The 16,312-nt window shown below is 40.2% G+C and overlaps 1 protein-coding gene across 1 annotated transcript; it reads right to left on the reverse strand.

The window, feature by feature from the left end:
- Positions 1-1,360: 1,360 nt before the first annotated feature.
- LOC106571351 (syntaxin-7) lies at positions 1,361-15,976 on the reverse strand. Its single transcript, XM_014144324.2, has 10 exons — positions 15,500-15,976; positions 14,690-14,803; positions 14,372-14,441; positions 14,155-14,245; positions 11,291-11,428; positions 7,097-7,146; positions 6,457-6,559; positions 4,725-4,797; positions 4,274-4,356; positions 1,361-4,152 (listed from the first exon to the last, which is right to left on the reverse strand). Exons 2-10 carry the CDS (start codon positions 14,772-14,774, stop codon positions 4,057-4,059), a joined length of 789 nt encoding a protein of 262 aa, XP_013999799.1. The 5' UTR covers positions 14,775-14,803; positions 15,500-15,976; the 3' UTR covers positions 1,361-4,056.
- Positions 15,977-16,312: the final 336 nt, after the last annotated feature.

Genomic DNA, 16,312 nt, shown 5'->3' on the forward strand with positions numbered 1-16,312 from the left:
GTAAGTTGAGACATTGTTCACATTCTGCATCACTCTCAAGGGAAATATAGTATTCTTTCTAACAAAGACATCTAAATATATTTCAGGATGTTGTGCATCCCTGGAAATGATCAGAATTCATGTAAACAAGACAGTTTTGAAAACATAGCATGTCCAAAAAAAAAGTGGTTTCCTAGCACAACTTACCCCCGGTTAAATATTAACACTACCTTTTAAAAATCATGTCGGTCTTTATTTCCCAAACACAATTCAACATAATCACAATCACTTTTTGTCTTTTAAGCATATTTAACACAGGCTTAACACCTAATAACACTTTGTACTTTAACACTTTTAACATAGGCCAGGCCCTGTTATTACCGCATATCCCAGTGATGGGAAGAAAACACTTACATTTGCCATTGGCTCAACTTACCCCAAATCAAACATTTGAACTTTCATGCTAGGGTTAGGACATCATATTGAAGCTTATAGAGACCCCAACTGATGTATAAAACAATCTTAAAATGATCCACTTTGGTTTAGATACAAGCACCAAAAAACCTCTAACACAAATTCACTTGACTTGGTGACCTAACTGTGGACCTAACTTGCTTACCAGTTTTGCCATGGGGTTTCTTTCTCCCCAGGCTTCATTAAATTATTACCATTTCCTAAATGTTAAGTCAAATTATTAATTTTGTCTATGGTATCCTAGAAACAAGGGTGGCTCAATTTACCCCACTCTGCCCTATCAAATTTCACTGCCTGTATCACAACACAGAGGGTGCAGAATGGATGTGTGACAAGCACATCAATTCAGAATGGTGCAACAGGCCAGGGAGCCTGGTACAATGTATAGTTAGACACTGGATGGATAACCTCTGAACATGTAAGGACATAATAGCCGATTTGCCTAAATGCCAACCAGAGATAAAAATATAAAAAAGCTCCACGTAAATGTATCAGGCTAAAATAGAATACAGAGGACGAAAAATAAGTGTTAAAGTGATGCGACATATGTTTCATATAATTTTAGCCAGTCGTTTTTAAACAGCATACAGAAGGCCTGTTTCTCATATTTCACCGTCATATTTTGTGTGAAAAATTAAACATCTTTCTTAAATTGAACTTTTCCTAAATTTATCAGTGCCATCCAGTCTGTACATGCAACTTCATCTGTCAAGAGATCAACTGCAGGGAGAAAAACTGGCAAAACTTCCAGGAACTGCTCCTCCTCCAGAAACACACCTACATGCAAGAGGAGGCGAGGAAATAAAAATCACCCACTGCATAAAATGGTAAATGTGTTGGAATTTGTATATGCTCATTTTCACAAAAATCCTTGTTCAACAAGAATAAGGCAATTAAGCATATGAGATTGAGTACACAAATCAGGGTTTTATTCTGTTATTCAGCCCATGTATCATGTTTCAGGAGTATATTGTACAGTATAGCTTCCTCCCTCAGAAAAACTGGACAAAACCAAGAATCAAAAAGAAAAAGTATATTATTTAAACTTTTGATATGCAACTTTTCCATTGAAAACACAAAGCAGATAGAAAGTTGTGTAGCCTAAAGTACAACCAAAACACACTGAATTAAAGAAGAATGATGATTAGTAGGCAAAGGTCAGAATGGTGGAAAAAGGGAAGCCAGTAATTAAGAGCTCATTGCATCTAGTGCTGCACTGCTTTTTATTGAAGAAAGGGAAAACGGAAAAAGCTGTATAAAAACAGATCAGATTTTTGTGAGGCAGCAAAAACATTCACAGTTCCACAATAATTGTATAACCCATACTGTGCCTTCAGAAAGTATTCACACCCCTCGACTTTTTCCACATTTTGTTGAGTTACAGCCTGAAATCTAAAATGTATTACATTTTAAAATGAAATGTCTTCAGTCAATAAGTATTCATCCCCATTCTTATGGGGAACCTAAAGTTCAGGAGTTTAAAAAAATTATAATTTAAAAAAAAGAGCTTAACAATTCACATACTAAGTTGCATGGACTCACCCTGTGTGCAATAATAGTGTTTAACATTTTTGAATGACTACCTCATCTCTGTACCCCACACATACAGATAACTAAGTTCCTTCAGACGAGCAGTGAATTTCAAACACAGATTCAACCGCAAAGACCAGGGAGGTTTTCCAATGTCTCACAAAGTTGGGCACCTATCAAATCAAACATTTTATTTGTCACATACACATGTTAAGCAGATGTTATTGCGGGTGTAGCGAAAAGCCTGTATAGAACTTCGGTAACATTTTGCTCAAATTTGCTCAGTTAAAGTCCCCAGCTACAATAAATGCAGCCTCAGGATATGTGGTTTCCAGTTTGCATAAAGTCCAATAAAGTTCTTTGGGGGCCGTCGTGGTGTTGGCTTATGGAGGAATATACACGGCTGTGACTATAACCGAAGAGAATTCTCTTGGGAGGTAATACGGTCAGCATTTGATGGTGAGGTATTCTAGGTCGGGTCAACAAAAGGACTTGAGTTCCTGTACATTATCACAATCACATCATGAGTAGTTAATCATGAAACATACACCCTCGCCCTTCTTCCTGGAGAGATATATATATATATTCCTGTCTGCACGATGAACTGAGAAACCAACTGGCTGAATGGACTCAGACAGTATATCCCGAGAGCCATGTTCCCATGAAGCAGAGTATGTTACAATCCCTGATGTCTCTCTGGAAGGAAATCCTTGCCCTGAGCTCGTCAACCTTAATATCCAGAGACTGAACATTAGCGAGTAATATACTCGGAAGTGGTGAGCGCACCTCCTGAGTCGGAGTAAAAGTCCACTCCGACTTTTTGGTAGATGGGTAAAAAAATAAAAAGCAAACATTGAATATCTCTTTGGGCATGGTGATGTTATTAATTATACTTTGGGATGGTGTTGCAATACACCCAGTCACTACAAAGATACAGGTGTCAGAGAGGAAAGATTCCACTCAGGGATTTCACCATGGAGCCAATGGTGACTTTAAAACTGTTACAGAGTTTAATGGCTGTGGTAGGAGAAAACTGAAGATGGATCAACAACATTGTAGTTACTGCACAATACTAACCTCAATGAAGGAAGCATGTACAGAATACAAATATTCCAAAACTTGCATCATGTTTGCAATAAGGCACTAAAGTAAAACTGCAGAAAATGTTGCATCATGTTATGCTCATCATTGGCAAGGAATAGGGAGTTAAGGATAAAAATACATCAGAATAGAGCTAAGCACAGGCAAAATCCTAGAGGAAACCTGGTTCAGTCTGCTTTCCAACAGACACTAGGACATTGAATGTTCCTGAGTGGCCTAGTTGCAGTTGTCAATTAAATTGTCTATGGCAAGAAAATGGCCGTCTAGCAATGATCACCAACCAACTTGACAAAGCTTGAAGAATTGTAAAAATAATCATTTGCAAATATTGCACAATCCAGGTGTGCAAAGCTCTTAGAGACTTACCCAGAAAGACTCACATCTGTAATCGCTGCCAAAGGTCATTCTAAAGATGTATTGACTCAGGGGTGTGAATACGATTGAAAATGTGATATTTCTGCATTTCATTTTCAATACACTTGCAAAAATGTCAACAACATGTTTTCACTTTGTCATTCCGAGATATGGTGTGCATATGGGTGAGAGAAAAAAGCAATTTTTGAATTCAGGCTGTAACAAAATATGGAATAAGTCAAGCAGCATGAATACTTTCTGAAGGCACTGTACATATGTATTTATACAGTGAGAATCTTTGTGAGATTAAATAAAAATGCATAAATTGCTTCATAGGAAAAAAAAGGCTTGAGGTGAAGAATAAGCCAGCACTCTGAGGAACTTGACAGCAAAAGTGATGCAAGATATTACTTAGCATTGCACAATTCTTGGCCTCTGGTGCATAGACTAGGCTACAGTGCATAATAATTAGCAGGTACTGTATCACACAAGCCTATTCCAGGTCAATGCTGTGTGTATTCTTCTTACTATAGTTTTATGGCCATGAGATTTGTAACTCAAACTTAGTCCTACATAATCATTAAAATGCCAGGACCAAAGAGTATGTGAAAAGCATCATCATCCTTTGACTGATGCCCAGATGATTAAACCAACGACAACAGCAAGAACTGCCAGAACGACAATGAGAATGCAGATCTTCTTCCTAGATTTGCGCTGAAAGGGGCAAAAGAAACACTTAACGTTATAAGAAAATGAATTTGATGCGGCATTGTAAAAGATACAGAAAAAGCATAATGATTTATTCACCCTCAAAATAGTGATTAATGTTACCTACCTGATAGTCTGCAGCCTGTGCTAACTGCTGGGTGGCATTCTGAACATGAAGGTCAGCAGTTTCGACATTGGCCTCTATACTGTCTAGGGGTATAAATGCACAGTGAAAGGGTCATTCTCTCACAGAGGTTCAGTTTTGGTTGAATGTTTTCTTGAAAATGTTGCTGAAAACGTTAGAACCTTTGACTTGTACACCATGACGATGACTAGCCTCTCAAATGATGTCATTATCACGTTAACATCCCTTCAGTTTTAACTGTGGGACATAATCGTGTGTCTAGCTAGCGTAGCTGTTTGTCATCCTCTGTTCCCAGAAAACTCAGACTGTTCTCCATAAAGACTCCTAAACATGCAGTACTTGATCCCTGTAGGCGTATGCTGTCAATGTTTTGACAGTGGAAAAGTTTCTAACAGTCAGAAGTTTAGAGGAGTAAATGACAATGTATGCTTACCGATCACATCCCCTTGCTCATGGACCATCATTCCCAAGTCCTTAAATATTTCATTTATATCTGTAATATCAGACTAAAAAAAGATAAAATAAGCATTGAATAAACAGACAACATAACAAATTAAATGGACTGGATATAAATCCATTATGTAAGTGTGATTTGCAGGATAGCATAAGGCAGTGATCATCAACTAGATTCAGCCGCGGGCCAATTTTTTCTTGAGCAGATGGTCGGGGGGCCAGAACATAATTACAAGTAATTTGTTGACTGCAAATTGACAGCAAGAAGCCCAATATTTTACAAAAACATAATAATTTCAAACCTTGCTTGCATTGGTATAAGTTCACGTGTCTCTCTATTATGCATGGGAATACTTGGGAACAGATTTGGGAATGCTGATCCTCAACACTGGGGCCCCTCAGGGGTGCGTGCTTAGTCCCCTCCTGTACTCCCTGTTCACCCACGACTGCATGGCCAAGCACGACTCCAACACCATCATTAAGTTTCTTGACGACACAACAGTGATAGGCCTGATCAACGACAACGATGAGACAGCCTATAGGGAGGTCAGAAACCTGGCAGTGTGGTGAAAGGACAACAACCTATCCCTCAATGTGAGCAAGACAAAGGAGCTGATCGTGGACTACATGAAAAGGAGGACCAAACAGGCCCCCATTAACATCGACGGGGCTGTAGTGGAGCGGGTCGAGAGTTTCATGTTCCTTGGTGTCCACATCACCAACAAACTATCATGGTCCAAACACACCAAGACAGTTGTGAAGAGGGCATAACACCTTTCCCCCCTCAGGAGATTGAAAAGATTTGGCATGGATCCCCAGATCCTCAAAAGTTCTACAGCTGTACCATCCAGAGCATCCTGACAATTTGCATCACTGCCTGGTATGGCAACTGCTTGGCATCTGACCGTAAGGCACTACAGAGTGTAGTGCGTACAGCCCAGTACATCACTGGGGCCAAGCTCTCTGCCATCCAGGACCTATATACTAGGCGGTGTCAGAGGAAGGCCCAAAAAATGGTCAAAGACCCCAGTCACCCAAGTCATAGATTGTTCTCTATGCTACCGCATGGCAAGAGGTCCCAGAGCGCCAAGTCTAGGACCAAAAGGCTCCTTAACAGCTTCTACCCCCAAGCCATTAGACTGCTGAACAATTAATAAAATGGCCACCCGGAATATTTACATTGACCCCCACGCCCTTCGTTTTTAAACTGCTGCTACTCGCTGTTTATTATCTATACATAGTCACTATACAAATTACCTCAACTAACCTGTACTGGTACCCCCTGTATATAGCCTCGTAATGTAATTTTCTTGTGTTACGTTTTGATTTTATTTTATATTTTAATTTTATTTAGTAAATATTTTCTTAACTATTTCTTGAACTGCATTGTTGGTTAAGGATTTGTAAGTAAACATTCCATGGTAAGGTCAACACCTGTTGTATTCGGCGCATGTGACATATAACATTTGATTTGACCTCTGAAATTAAAATCACTTGGAGCTGATTTTATGGTGTTTTTACAGTCCGATATGTAAAACAATTATTATCTGAAAACTTAGGGGGGCAAATAAAATCGCCTTCGGACCACATAAGCTATGACTACTGTATGGCTTATGGTATAAGATAATTTAAAGGAATGAAAGACTTCCAGCAAAATCATAATTTAACCCTGAATCTTGTTCACTAATTTTGAGTAATAGGAGTGCTGTCACCTCTAGCTGTCTGATGGAAGTCTCTCTCTCCTGGATGAGCTGCAGGTCCTCTTCAGTGATGGCCACCTCCTGGGACTGTGACTGGACCTGGGCCTGCCCCCCACTGTAGAGTCAGACATGGGGAAGACGTGGTGAACCACCCAAAGCAAACACTCACCTCCCACTCCGTCTGTCTGTGCTAGAGAGAGATGGGCCTGATGGGCCTGTAAAGACTGACATGTTAACACTAAAGTAGATGTTTAGATAAACTAGCAGTTAGAGAATAGTCAACTATGGGTTTTGTATGTGAATATTCATTTGATGGTTAAGCGATTCATAGTAGAACAAAAGGTCCAGACATATAAAAAAAAGAGCTAAACCCCAATAGACCAAATAAAAAATATTATCTTAACTGTAAAAGAGGATGTTTACATTCTCCACAACTGTATGCAATAATAGAGGAATCAGGATTATGAACTCTGGGTAAATCCATTAAATATGAGTGTCTACAGTGGTTCCTTCCTCTGTGGTCGGCATGCAGTTGTATGTGGCAACAGACAGTGGGATGTATTTAAACAGCTTGCACAGTATGTTTAGTGCAGCATGTCTGTGTACTATTTCACTCAAAAATCACGAGACCACTGAAATGCTGAACTCTGACCTTTCAAAGACGTTTCCATTTCCTCCAAAGCTGTCGTCAGGATAGCCACCCTGAGGGTGGACAGAACAGTCAGTCTGATGATCTCTAATTTCAGGTGGGATTTGATTTATGGCTTTATGTGTAAAGTGACTACAGTTTGGGAGGAAAGACCACACTTGAAACATTTACAATTCCTCCCCTCGACAACCAAATAACTGACTACTCCTCCGATCACCAATCAACGGCTGTATATACACTACATGACCAAGTATGTGGACACCTGCTCATCGAACATCTCATTCCAAAATCATACGCATTAATACGGAGTTGGTCCCCCTTTGCTGCTATAACAGGCTTTCCAATAGATGTTGGAATATTGCTGCGGGAATTTGCTTCCATTCAGCCACAAGAGCATTAGTGAGGTAAGGTACTCATGTTGGGCGTTTAGGCGTGGCTAACAGTCGCTGTTCCAATTGATCCCAAAGGTGTTCGATGGGGTTGAGGTCAGGGCTCTGTGCAGGACAGTCAAGTTCTTCAACACAAATAGCGACAAACCATTTCTGTATGGACCTCGCTTTGTGCATGGGGGCATTGTCACGTGAGAAACAGGAAAGGGTCTTCCCCAAATTTGAAATCACAGAATCATCTAGAATGGTCACTGTATGCTGTAGCATTAAGATTTCCCTTCACTGGAACTAAGGGGCCTAGCCCAAACCATGAAAAACAGCCCCAGGCCATTATTCCTCCACCAACAAACTTTCCAGTTGGCACTATGCATTCGGGGAGGTAGCGTTCTCCTGGCATCCGCCAAACCCAGATTCGTCCATCGGACTGCCAGATGGTGAATCGTGATTCATCACTCCAGAGAACTCGTTTCCACTGCTCCAGAGTCCAATGGCGGCGAGCTTTACACCACTCCAGCTGACGCTTGGCATTGCACATGGTGATCTTAGGCTTATGTGTGGCTGCTCGGCCATGGAAACCCATTTCATGAAGCTCCCGACGAACAGTTCTTGTGCTGATGTTGCTTCCAGAGGTAGTTTGTAACTCGGTAGTGAGTGTTGCAACTGAGAACAGATGATTTTAATGCACTACGCCCTTCAGAACTCCGCGGTCCTATTCTGTGAGCTTGTGTGGCCTACCATTTTGCGGCTGAGCCCTTGTTGCTCCTAGACGATTCCACTTCACAATAACAGCACTTAACAGTTAACCAGGGCAACTCTAGCAGGGCAGAAATTTGACAAACTGATTTGTTGGAAAGGTGGCATCCTATGACGGTACCATGTTGAAAGTCACTGAGCTCTTCAGTAAGACAATTCTACTGCCAATGTTTGTCTATGTAGATTGCATGGCTGTGTGCTTGATTATATACACCTGTCAGCAACGGGTGTGGCTGAAACAGCTGAATCCACTAATTTGAAGGGGTGTCCACATATACTTATTTAACACACATATACAGTGGGGGAAAAAAGTATTTGATCCCCTGCCGATTTTGTACATTTGCCCACTGATAAAGAAAGGATCAGCCTATAATTTTAATGGTAGGTTTATTTGAACAGTGAGAGACAGAATAACAACAAAAATATCCAGAAAAACACATGTCAAAAATGTTATAAATTGATTTGCATTTTAATGAGGGAAATAAGTATTTGACCCCCTCTCAATCAGAAAGATTTCTGACTCCCAGGTGTCTTTTATACAGGTAACGAGCTGAGATTAGGAGCACACTCTTAATTAAAGGGAGTGCTCCTAATCTCAGCTTGTTACCTGTATAAAAGACACTGTCCACAGAAGCAATCAATCAATCAGATTCCAAACTCTCCACCATGGCCAAGACCAAAGAGCTCTCCAAGGATGTCAGAGACAAGATTGTAGACCTACACAAGGCTGGAATGGGCTACAAGACTATCGCCAAGCAGCTTGGTGAGAAGGTGACAACATTTGGTGCGATTATTCACAAATGGAAGACACACAAAAGAACTGTCAATATCCCTCGGCCTGGGGCTCCATGCAAGATCTCACCTCGTGGAGTTGCAATGATCATGAGAACGGTGAGGAATCAGCCCAGAACTACACGGGAGGATCTTGTCAATGATCTCAAGGCAGCTGGGACCATAGTCACCAAGAAAACAATTGGTAACACACTACGCCGTGAAGGACTGAAATCCTGCAGTGCCCGCAAGGTCCCTCTGCTCAAGAATACATATACATGCCCGTCTGAAGTTTGCCAATGAATATCTGAATGATTCAGAGGACAACTGGTGAAAGTGTTGTGGTCAGATGAGACCAAAATGGAGCTCTTTGGCATCAACTCAACTCGCTGTGTTTGGAGGAGGAGGAATGCTGCCTATGACCCCAAGAACACCATATCCACCGTCAAACATGGAGGTGGAAACATTATGCTTTGGGGGTGTTTTTCTGCTAAGGGGACAGCACAACTTCACCGCATCAAAGGGACGATGGACGGGGCCATGTACCGTCTAATCTTGGGTGAGAACATCCTTCCCTCAGCCAGGGCATTGAAAATGGGTCGTGGATGGGTATTCCAGCATGACAATGACCCAAAACACACGGCCAAGGCAACAAAGGAGTGGCTCAAGAAGAAGCACATTAAGGTCCTGGAGTGGCCTAGCTAGTCTCCAGACCTTAATCCCATAGAAAATCTGTGGAGGGAGCTGAAGGTTTGAGTTGCCAAACGTCAGCCTCGAAACTTTAATGACTTGGAGAAGATCTGCAAAGAGGAGTGGGACAAAATCCCTCCTGAGATGTGTGCAAACCTGGTGGCCAACTACAAGAAACATCTGACCTCTGTGATTGCCAACAAGGGTTTTGCCACCAAGTACTAAGTCATGTTTTGCAGAGGGATCAAATACTTATTTCCCCCATTAAAATGCAAATCATTTTATAACATTTTTGACATGCATTTTTTATTTCTTTTGTTGTTATTCTGTCTCTCACTGTTCAAATAAACCTACCATTAAAATTATAGACTGATCATTTCTTTGTAAGTGGGCAAACGTACAAAATCAGCAGGGGATCAAATACTTTTTCCCCCCACTGTACATATACACACCCACACACACACATACAGTGCATTCGGAAAGTATTCAGACCCCTTGACATTTTCCACATTTTATTACTTTACAGCCTTGTTCTAAAATTGATTAAATAAGAAATTCTCATTCTCCACACAATACCCCACAACGACAAAGCAAAAACAGCTTTTTAGAAATTTTTGGAAATGTATTAAAAATAAAAACTGAAATATCACATTTACATTGATGAAGAGAAAAAAAACTATTTAATACCATTTTAGAATAAGGCTGTAACGTAACTAAATGTGTATATACACAGTGCATTTGAAAAGTATTCAGACCCCTTGACTTTTTCCCACATTTTGTTACGTCTTGATTGTTCCAAACTTCTTCCATTTAAGAATGGAGGCCACTGTGTTCCTGGGGACTTTAAATGCTGCAGAAATCTTTTGATACCCTTCCCTAGATCTGTGCCTCGACACAATCCTATATTGGAGCTCTACAGACTATTGCTTTGACCTCATGGCTTGGTTTTTGCTCTGACATGTACTGTCAACTGTGGGACCTTATATAGACAGGTATGTACCTTTCCAAATAATGTCCAATCAATTGAATTTACCACAGGTGGACTCCAATCACATTGTAGAAACATTTAAGGATGATGAATGGAAACCGGATGCACTGGAGCTCAATTTTGAGTCTCATTGGAAAGGGTCTGAATACTTATGTAAATAAGGTATCAGTTTTTCATTTTTAATACATTTGCAAAAATGTCCCAAAAAAATGTTGCTTTGTCATTATGGGGTATTGTGTGTAGATTGACGAAGATCATTTTTTTTGTATCCATTTTCGAATAAGGCTGTAACGTAACACATATACACACACACCCAGTAGCTTTAAACCTTTTCCTGCATTAAACAAAAACGTTAATGTTGAAGGTGTGGTCTGGATCAGTGGAGGCTGGTGGGAGGAGCTATATGAGGATGGGCTTATTCTAATGGCTGGAATAGAATTTGTGGAACGGTATGAAACGTTTCAAACATATGGAAACCACGTTTGAATCCGTTCCATTAATTCCATTCCAGCCATTAAAATGAGCCTGTCTTCCTATAGTTCCTCCAACCAGCCTCCTCTGGTCTGTACCTAGTAAAGTTTGTGTACATTTTTGATGATTACTAACCGACACTCTGGACTCGGCACGGACTCTGGCAACACACGCCTTCTCTTTCTGAGCAGCCTGCCTCTGTGTCTTTTGGAAATTGGCCAGTGCATTGGAGAAGTCATTGATAAATCGGTCTTTCTGGATCTTTCGCTGGCGCTAGAAGAGAGGTATATGTAAACAAATGAGTCAACATCCCATACAGTGTTCATGATACTGTGCCATAGCATCACTCGTTAATCTCAACCGATAGATAATTATTCTTAGGATTTCCATCTCAGGCCCTCATGTCCTACTTTACATAAGCGAAATACTAACAACTAATTATGTGACTTATATGAAAAACATTTATATATTTTTTCGTTAGCAAGAAATACAACTAGAATGTGTTTGCAATTAAACCCATCATTTGTCTTTCCATTGTGTAAATTAAACATCCAGGACAGTATTGAAAAACAGAAAATGTGGATGTTTGTAAGAATTGCTTTATTCCTGCCATGGCGTGCAGTCCAAACTTTCCTTATGAGCTCTACAAAAATGCAATAATTGCTTTCTTTACCACACACAAACAAACAGAAATTCCTTCAACACTGTTGGATTTCTGCTGTCAGGAAAAATGTTCATGCAGTGTGCCTTGGGCCTTCCTTGAACGAGAAGGCACAACTACGAAAACAGGAAATAAAGGCTTAATGCGTTTAAGAATAGTGCACCAGCAGTATATATAAATAAAGGCGGATCCGAAAGTAACCCCCCCGGCCCCCTGGAACCCTCTTCCCCAGAGCTAAAGATCCGAAACACGTTCTGCGCAAGCTTTTCTTTAGCTCTACTTTACGCACACATTTGAGGTCACCCTCTCTTCACATTTCTCACTGTCAATCGTGAATGATAATTCTACAAGTTTTACCGGTGAAACGTCCATGTAGCATCTGCATGCCAACCATTTGATCTCAATCACAATTTCATGGGAATATGCAGTGTTGCACACAGTACAGTGTTGTTTTGAATTATCTACAGCAGTGGTCACCAACCTTTTCAGAGTCAAGATCACTTTCCCAGTCAAAAAGCAAGCAGAGACCTACCGCTCAGATTTATTTTAAAACATGACTAAAAACATTTGACATTAACCTAATATAAAACAGTTCTAGACCTAATACATTTCCTAGTACATTATCACAGCATTTTGGCTATGCCTGTCCTGCCAATATTGTTATTCTCAGACCATATTAGATTTCAAAACTCAAGCTTTGATAACAAAATAGATCTGCTAATGTAGCACTTGCTGTGGACCATAAATTGAAATAATTTGCTTTTTATTTTACCAGACTGATGGTACCTGCATCTGGGAACTCAAGAAAAGAAAACTGAGGTCAACTCATGATATCAGTGATCTTCAGGTCGGAAAGTCTGAGCTTTAGAAAGATGCCCGAGTTTCCAACTTGGAATTCGGAGTTGGATGACCATTTAAAACGATTGTTCCCAGTCGGATATCGTTTTCTATTCACCCCCCGAGTTCCCAGTTGTTTTGAACATGGCATTAGTCTCAGCGGAGGGAGAGAGCAGCAGAGAGCTATCCGATTGGCCAGCGCAGTAGGCACACTTCATTTAGCTCTCCTGGTCTGGCCTGTAGGCAGAGTTTGTCCCTTCAGACAAATGTTTCAAAATGGGAGCACTTTGCCTACCCGGCGCACAGGGCTTCTTGAACCAACTGCACCTACCACAAACAGCGTAACACGAATTGAAAAACACTAAATTGGAGCGCAAGGCTTTATCATTGGCTTTTCTACAGAAATGTTTGGTGATCGACTGGTTAGTGACCAATGCTTTTACTATTATATTCGGTTCTGTTATGTAGAATACTATCATTATGTGATTTTCAGGTTTAATTTTATTAAATGAGCACCATTCATCACTGAAATTCACCAGAGTAGCCTGTTCTCCAGGCAGCCAAACGAGTAGGCCTAGAGCAGTGAGTAAAGGAGGGAAACCCACGGCAGCGGGTTCCAGAGAAATCAGAACTGCAGCCACTCCGATAAATAAAACACGGTACCTTATCGTTCCCTATTATACAGTATCAGCACACCATGTAATGGCAAAGTAGAAATATATATTTTTAAATGACATTCTTTTGAAAGGAAATTGTTATCCAATTTATAATCTCATAAAAGTAAAACATTGAGAATGCAGGGTAAGTTTGTTGAAAGTTGGCTAAGATAAGACGCAAATACAAAGCGGCAATCAGCAGTTAAAACAAAAACAAAGCATACTCCCCAACACTGTTTCAGCATAACGCGAGGGATGGGACTGGGAAAATGTAACCACTCTCAAATTAAAAGACAGAGCTATGGATGCAAGGACTGACCAGCCATGATATAAAAATTATAGTTTTAACCATGTTTTTTTTAATGCTATACAGTGTGTTTACATTTACTTTGTTTACAAACATTAAGAATAAAACAAGCTTATATTTGGGGTTCTGATGGGGTACGACCATTGAACTAAACTCATGGAGGCATGTATAAGTAATATTCTTCAAGAATCAATGAATACATTTAAGTCCAAAAATGGATGTAGCAACTGCTGATTGCCCCTTTAATGACAAATGCATTCATAAAAAGGTGAACGGAGGGCACTATTACAAGTGCAATTACTTACATTTTTTTTATTGAAAAGTTGTGTTGATTGACACTTGAAACTCACAAGGAACAGGTCATCCAAGGACCAGCTTAGACAACACAGGCCAGTCCACCTAACATGTGACCAATGAGAACTGAGGTGCTGTTCATCTAGCCGTTTTCACATTACTGTGTGAATAATGTTCTGTCTGCTATTGTACAGTAGTTACTATACCTTTTGTTGCTTGTTGTACAAAAAAAGGTGTTGAGTACCTGTTCAGTTGTGACAGGCAAAGAGCCAAATTGCTTCACACTTCGGTCGGTTTCTTTGGCAAGGTGGTTGACATTCTGCCGTTTCTGCTGCCTACATTGGAAAGTCAAAAGCCTAATTTAGATAATATTCCATTATAATACATATACCTGCATGTAAAAACATCTTTAAAAAGTTACAGACTACAAGAGACTTATTCTGATTAAAACAAAAACTCACAGTTGCTGTCTGAGCTCAGTTGTGTCTTGTGGTGTTCCCAACTTATCCACAATACTCTGTATTTCAGAAGCTGGTAGAAACAAGGCACACATTGTAACACAAAACAATACGTGTTCATTCAATAGGAAAAGTATTACATTTGAAAATGAATTCAAAATAAAAATATAATGTAGATATATTAATACTTTTGAGTCTACCCCTAGGCCTCATAGGATATGTATAGTAGTAGCCTATTGGCCTACTAAAGTCTGAGGACATAACAAAACTTGTTTATACTGTTGTGGTTGTGTGCACAGTTTGTTCATGTGTATCAATTACTTTGTTGCGCTATCTTTTGGATGTTGGAGATTATCGTCTGAGTAAGCACATTTGGGTCCTGCACTTTTCCGTACTGGTAGGCCATCGTTGACACATTGGGAGTCTCCCCAAGACCTTGAAATATAAAATGTTACAAGTATTGTTGTCAGTCACTCACATGGCTTGCCTCAGTTCACTTCTATTCACTCCCACCTGCTTTATGTATTATGTACACTCATTCCCCTAGACATACATACGTGCTGTCGCCAAAGTGAGAAAAATCCCATATGCTTGTATAAAATAGTTTTTGAGTGAATAAACCATGAATGTTGAGGAACATAATAGGCCATCAGTAAGAGAAACGCATGAATGTACACAAGAGTACAGTCTGCAAGAGGTTATTTGAAGTTCATCAGCCAGCCATCCAATCAGATACAGGCATTGGAAGAGAGCACAGGCAGGGCAAGCTAACACCCTCAACCTGAAAAACCAGAAAAATGCGGAAATACGAAAACCTGAATAACTGGGCATGGATGAATGTCAAATACGCCCCCTCCCCACTGTGTCTATTTGCTACTCGTATATCATCATATACATTTCATCAAACGCTAAAAACATGAATAGCCATGTTCATTTAGATCAAGGAAATACTGCAGAGATACATTGTTGTATCTCCAGTTGCACAAATGCTGACAACTTTCAGTAAACATTTAAAATCCCTTTCAGGTCGCAGGAATTACAGCTTAATTGTCGCTTGTCGACATTTACTAATCATTGCATATCCAAACATTGCCGATGGCAAATTTCGGGGAACACTAAATATTCGTTTACCTTAATGAGTTCTGTCTTGACAGTCTGCTCGGCCTACACTCTGCTTCCTGATCTGTGTCATGTTTTTCTAGTCACATGATCCACTCTATGCTGCTTTACAGCAAAGATCAAATCAGAGTGCAAGAGGGGAAGTGAGAGGATTTACTTCGCCCAAAATCTTTCCACGAAAATAAGACCACGAAGTGAGGAATTTGTGCATGTAGGTCAATGAGAATGTCGAATTTGGTCAACACAAATGTAATTGATTGCTAATTTGTTACGTCTTGCTTATTTTAACGAATAGAAGTTTCATAATGGTTTGGTTGTTACAAATGCACAGATATAATTGGACGCACATGGCATTACGGTAACTTAAAATATATATATTTTTAGAACCTAACACAGCAGGCATAAAAAAAACTCCTGAAACTAGATCCCCCACATTCTGGTCTTGACGAGAATTTAACAAAAATGTTAGTAGAGCTTCTCTTCTGCACTGTTCAACCAATCCAGAAAATGTGGATGAGGAGTTAAGACGTAGCGTCGCCTTGTTAACGTCCAAAAACAGAGGTGACGTCACGCGCTCTCACTTCCGTTTCCACTAACAACCAGAACATCCTTTTATAATCAGCCTCGGCGGGGCTAAGGCTACATTGTGCCTGTTGTTTATATGCGTATTTGCCCTCTCAATGGCTAGAATGGTCCCACTTGATCTCGCCTCCTCCTGCCTGCCTTCCATCTTTGAGGACATGCTTTTCCATCGTTAGAGCAGCTGTCTTCTCACTATAATAGATCATCTTTGATAAAAAAATGTTTAGCTCAGACAATGGGACT

Source organism: Salmo salar, chromosome ssa15, assembly GCF_905237065.1.
Source record: "Salmo salar chromosome ssa15, Ssal_v3.1, whole genome shotgun sequence".
In the NCBI taxonomy this organism is placed as follows: Eukaryota; Metazoa; Chordata; class Actinopteri; order Salmoniformes; family Salmonidae; genus Salmo; species Salmo salar.

Excerpts from the sequence above, each read along its gene's own strand:
- LOC106571351 (XM_014144324.2), bottom strand. The coding sequence starts at position 14,774 with ATGGCCTACCAGTACGGAAAAGTGCAGGACCCAAATGTGCTTACTCAG. Across the intron at positions 14,442-14,689 it reads CCAAAAGATAGCGCAACAAA|CTTCTGAAATACAGAGTATT; the intron begins GTAATTGATACA and ends TGTTTCTACCAG. Across the intron at positions 11,429-14,154 it reads TGCCTGTCACAACTGAACAG|CGCCAGCGAAAGATCCAGAA; the intron begins GTACTCAACACC and ends CCTCTCTTCTAG.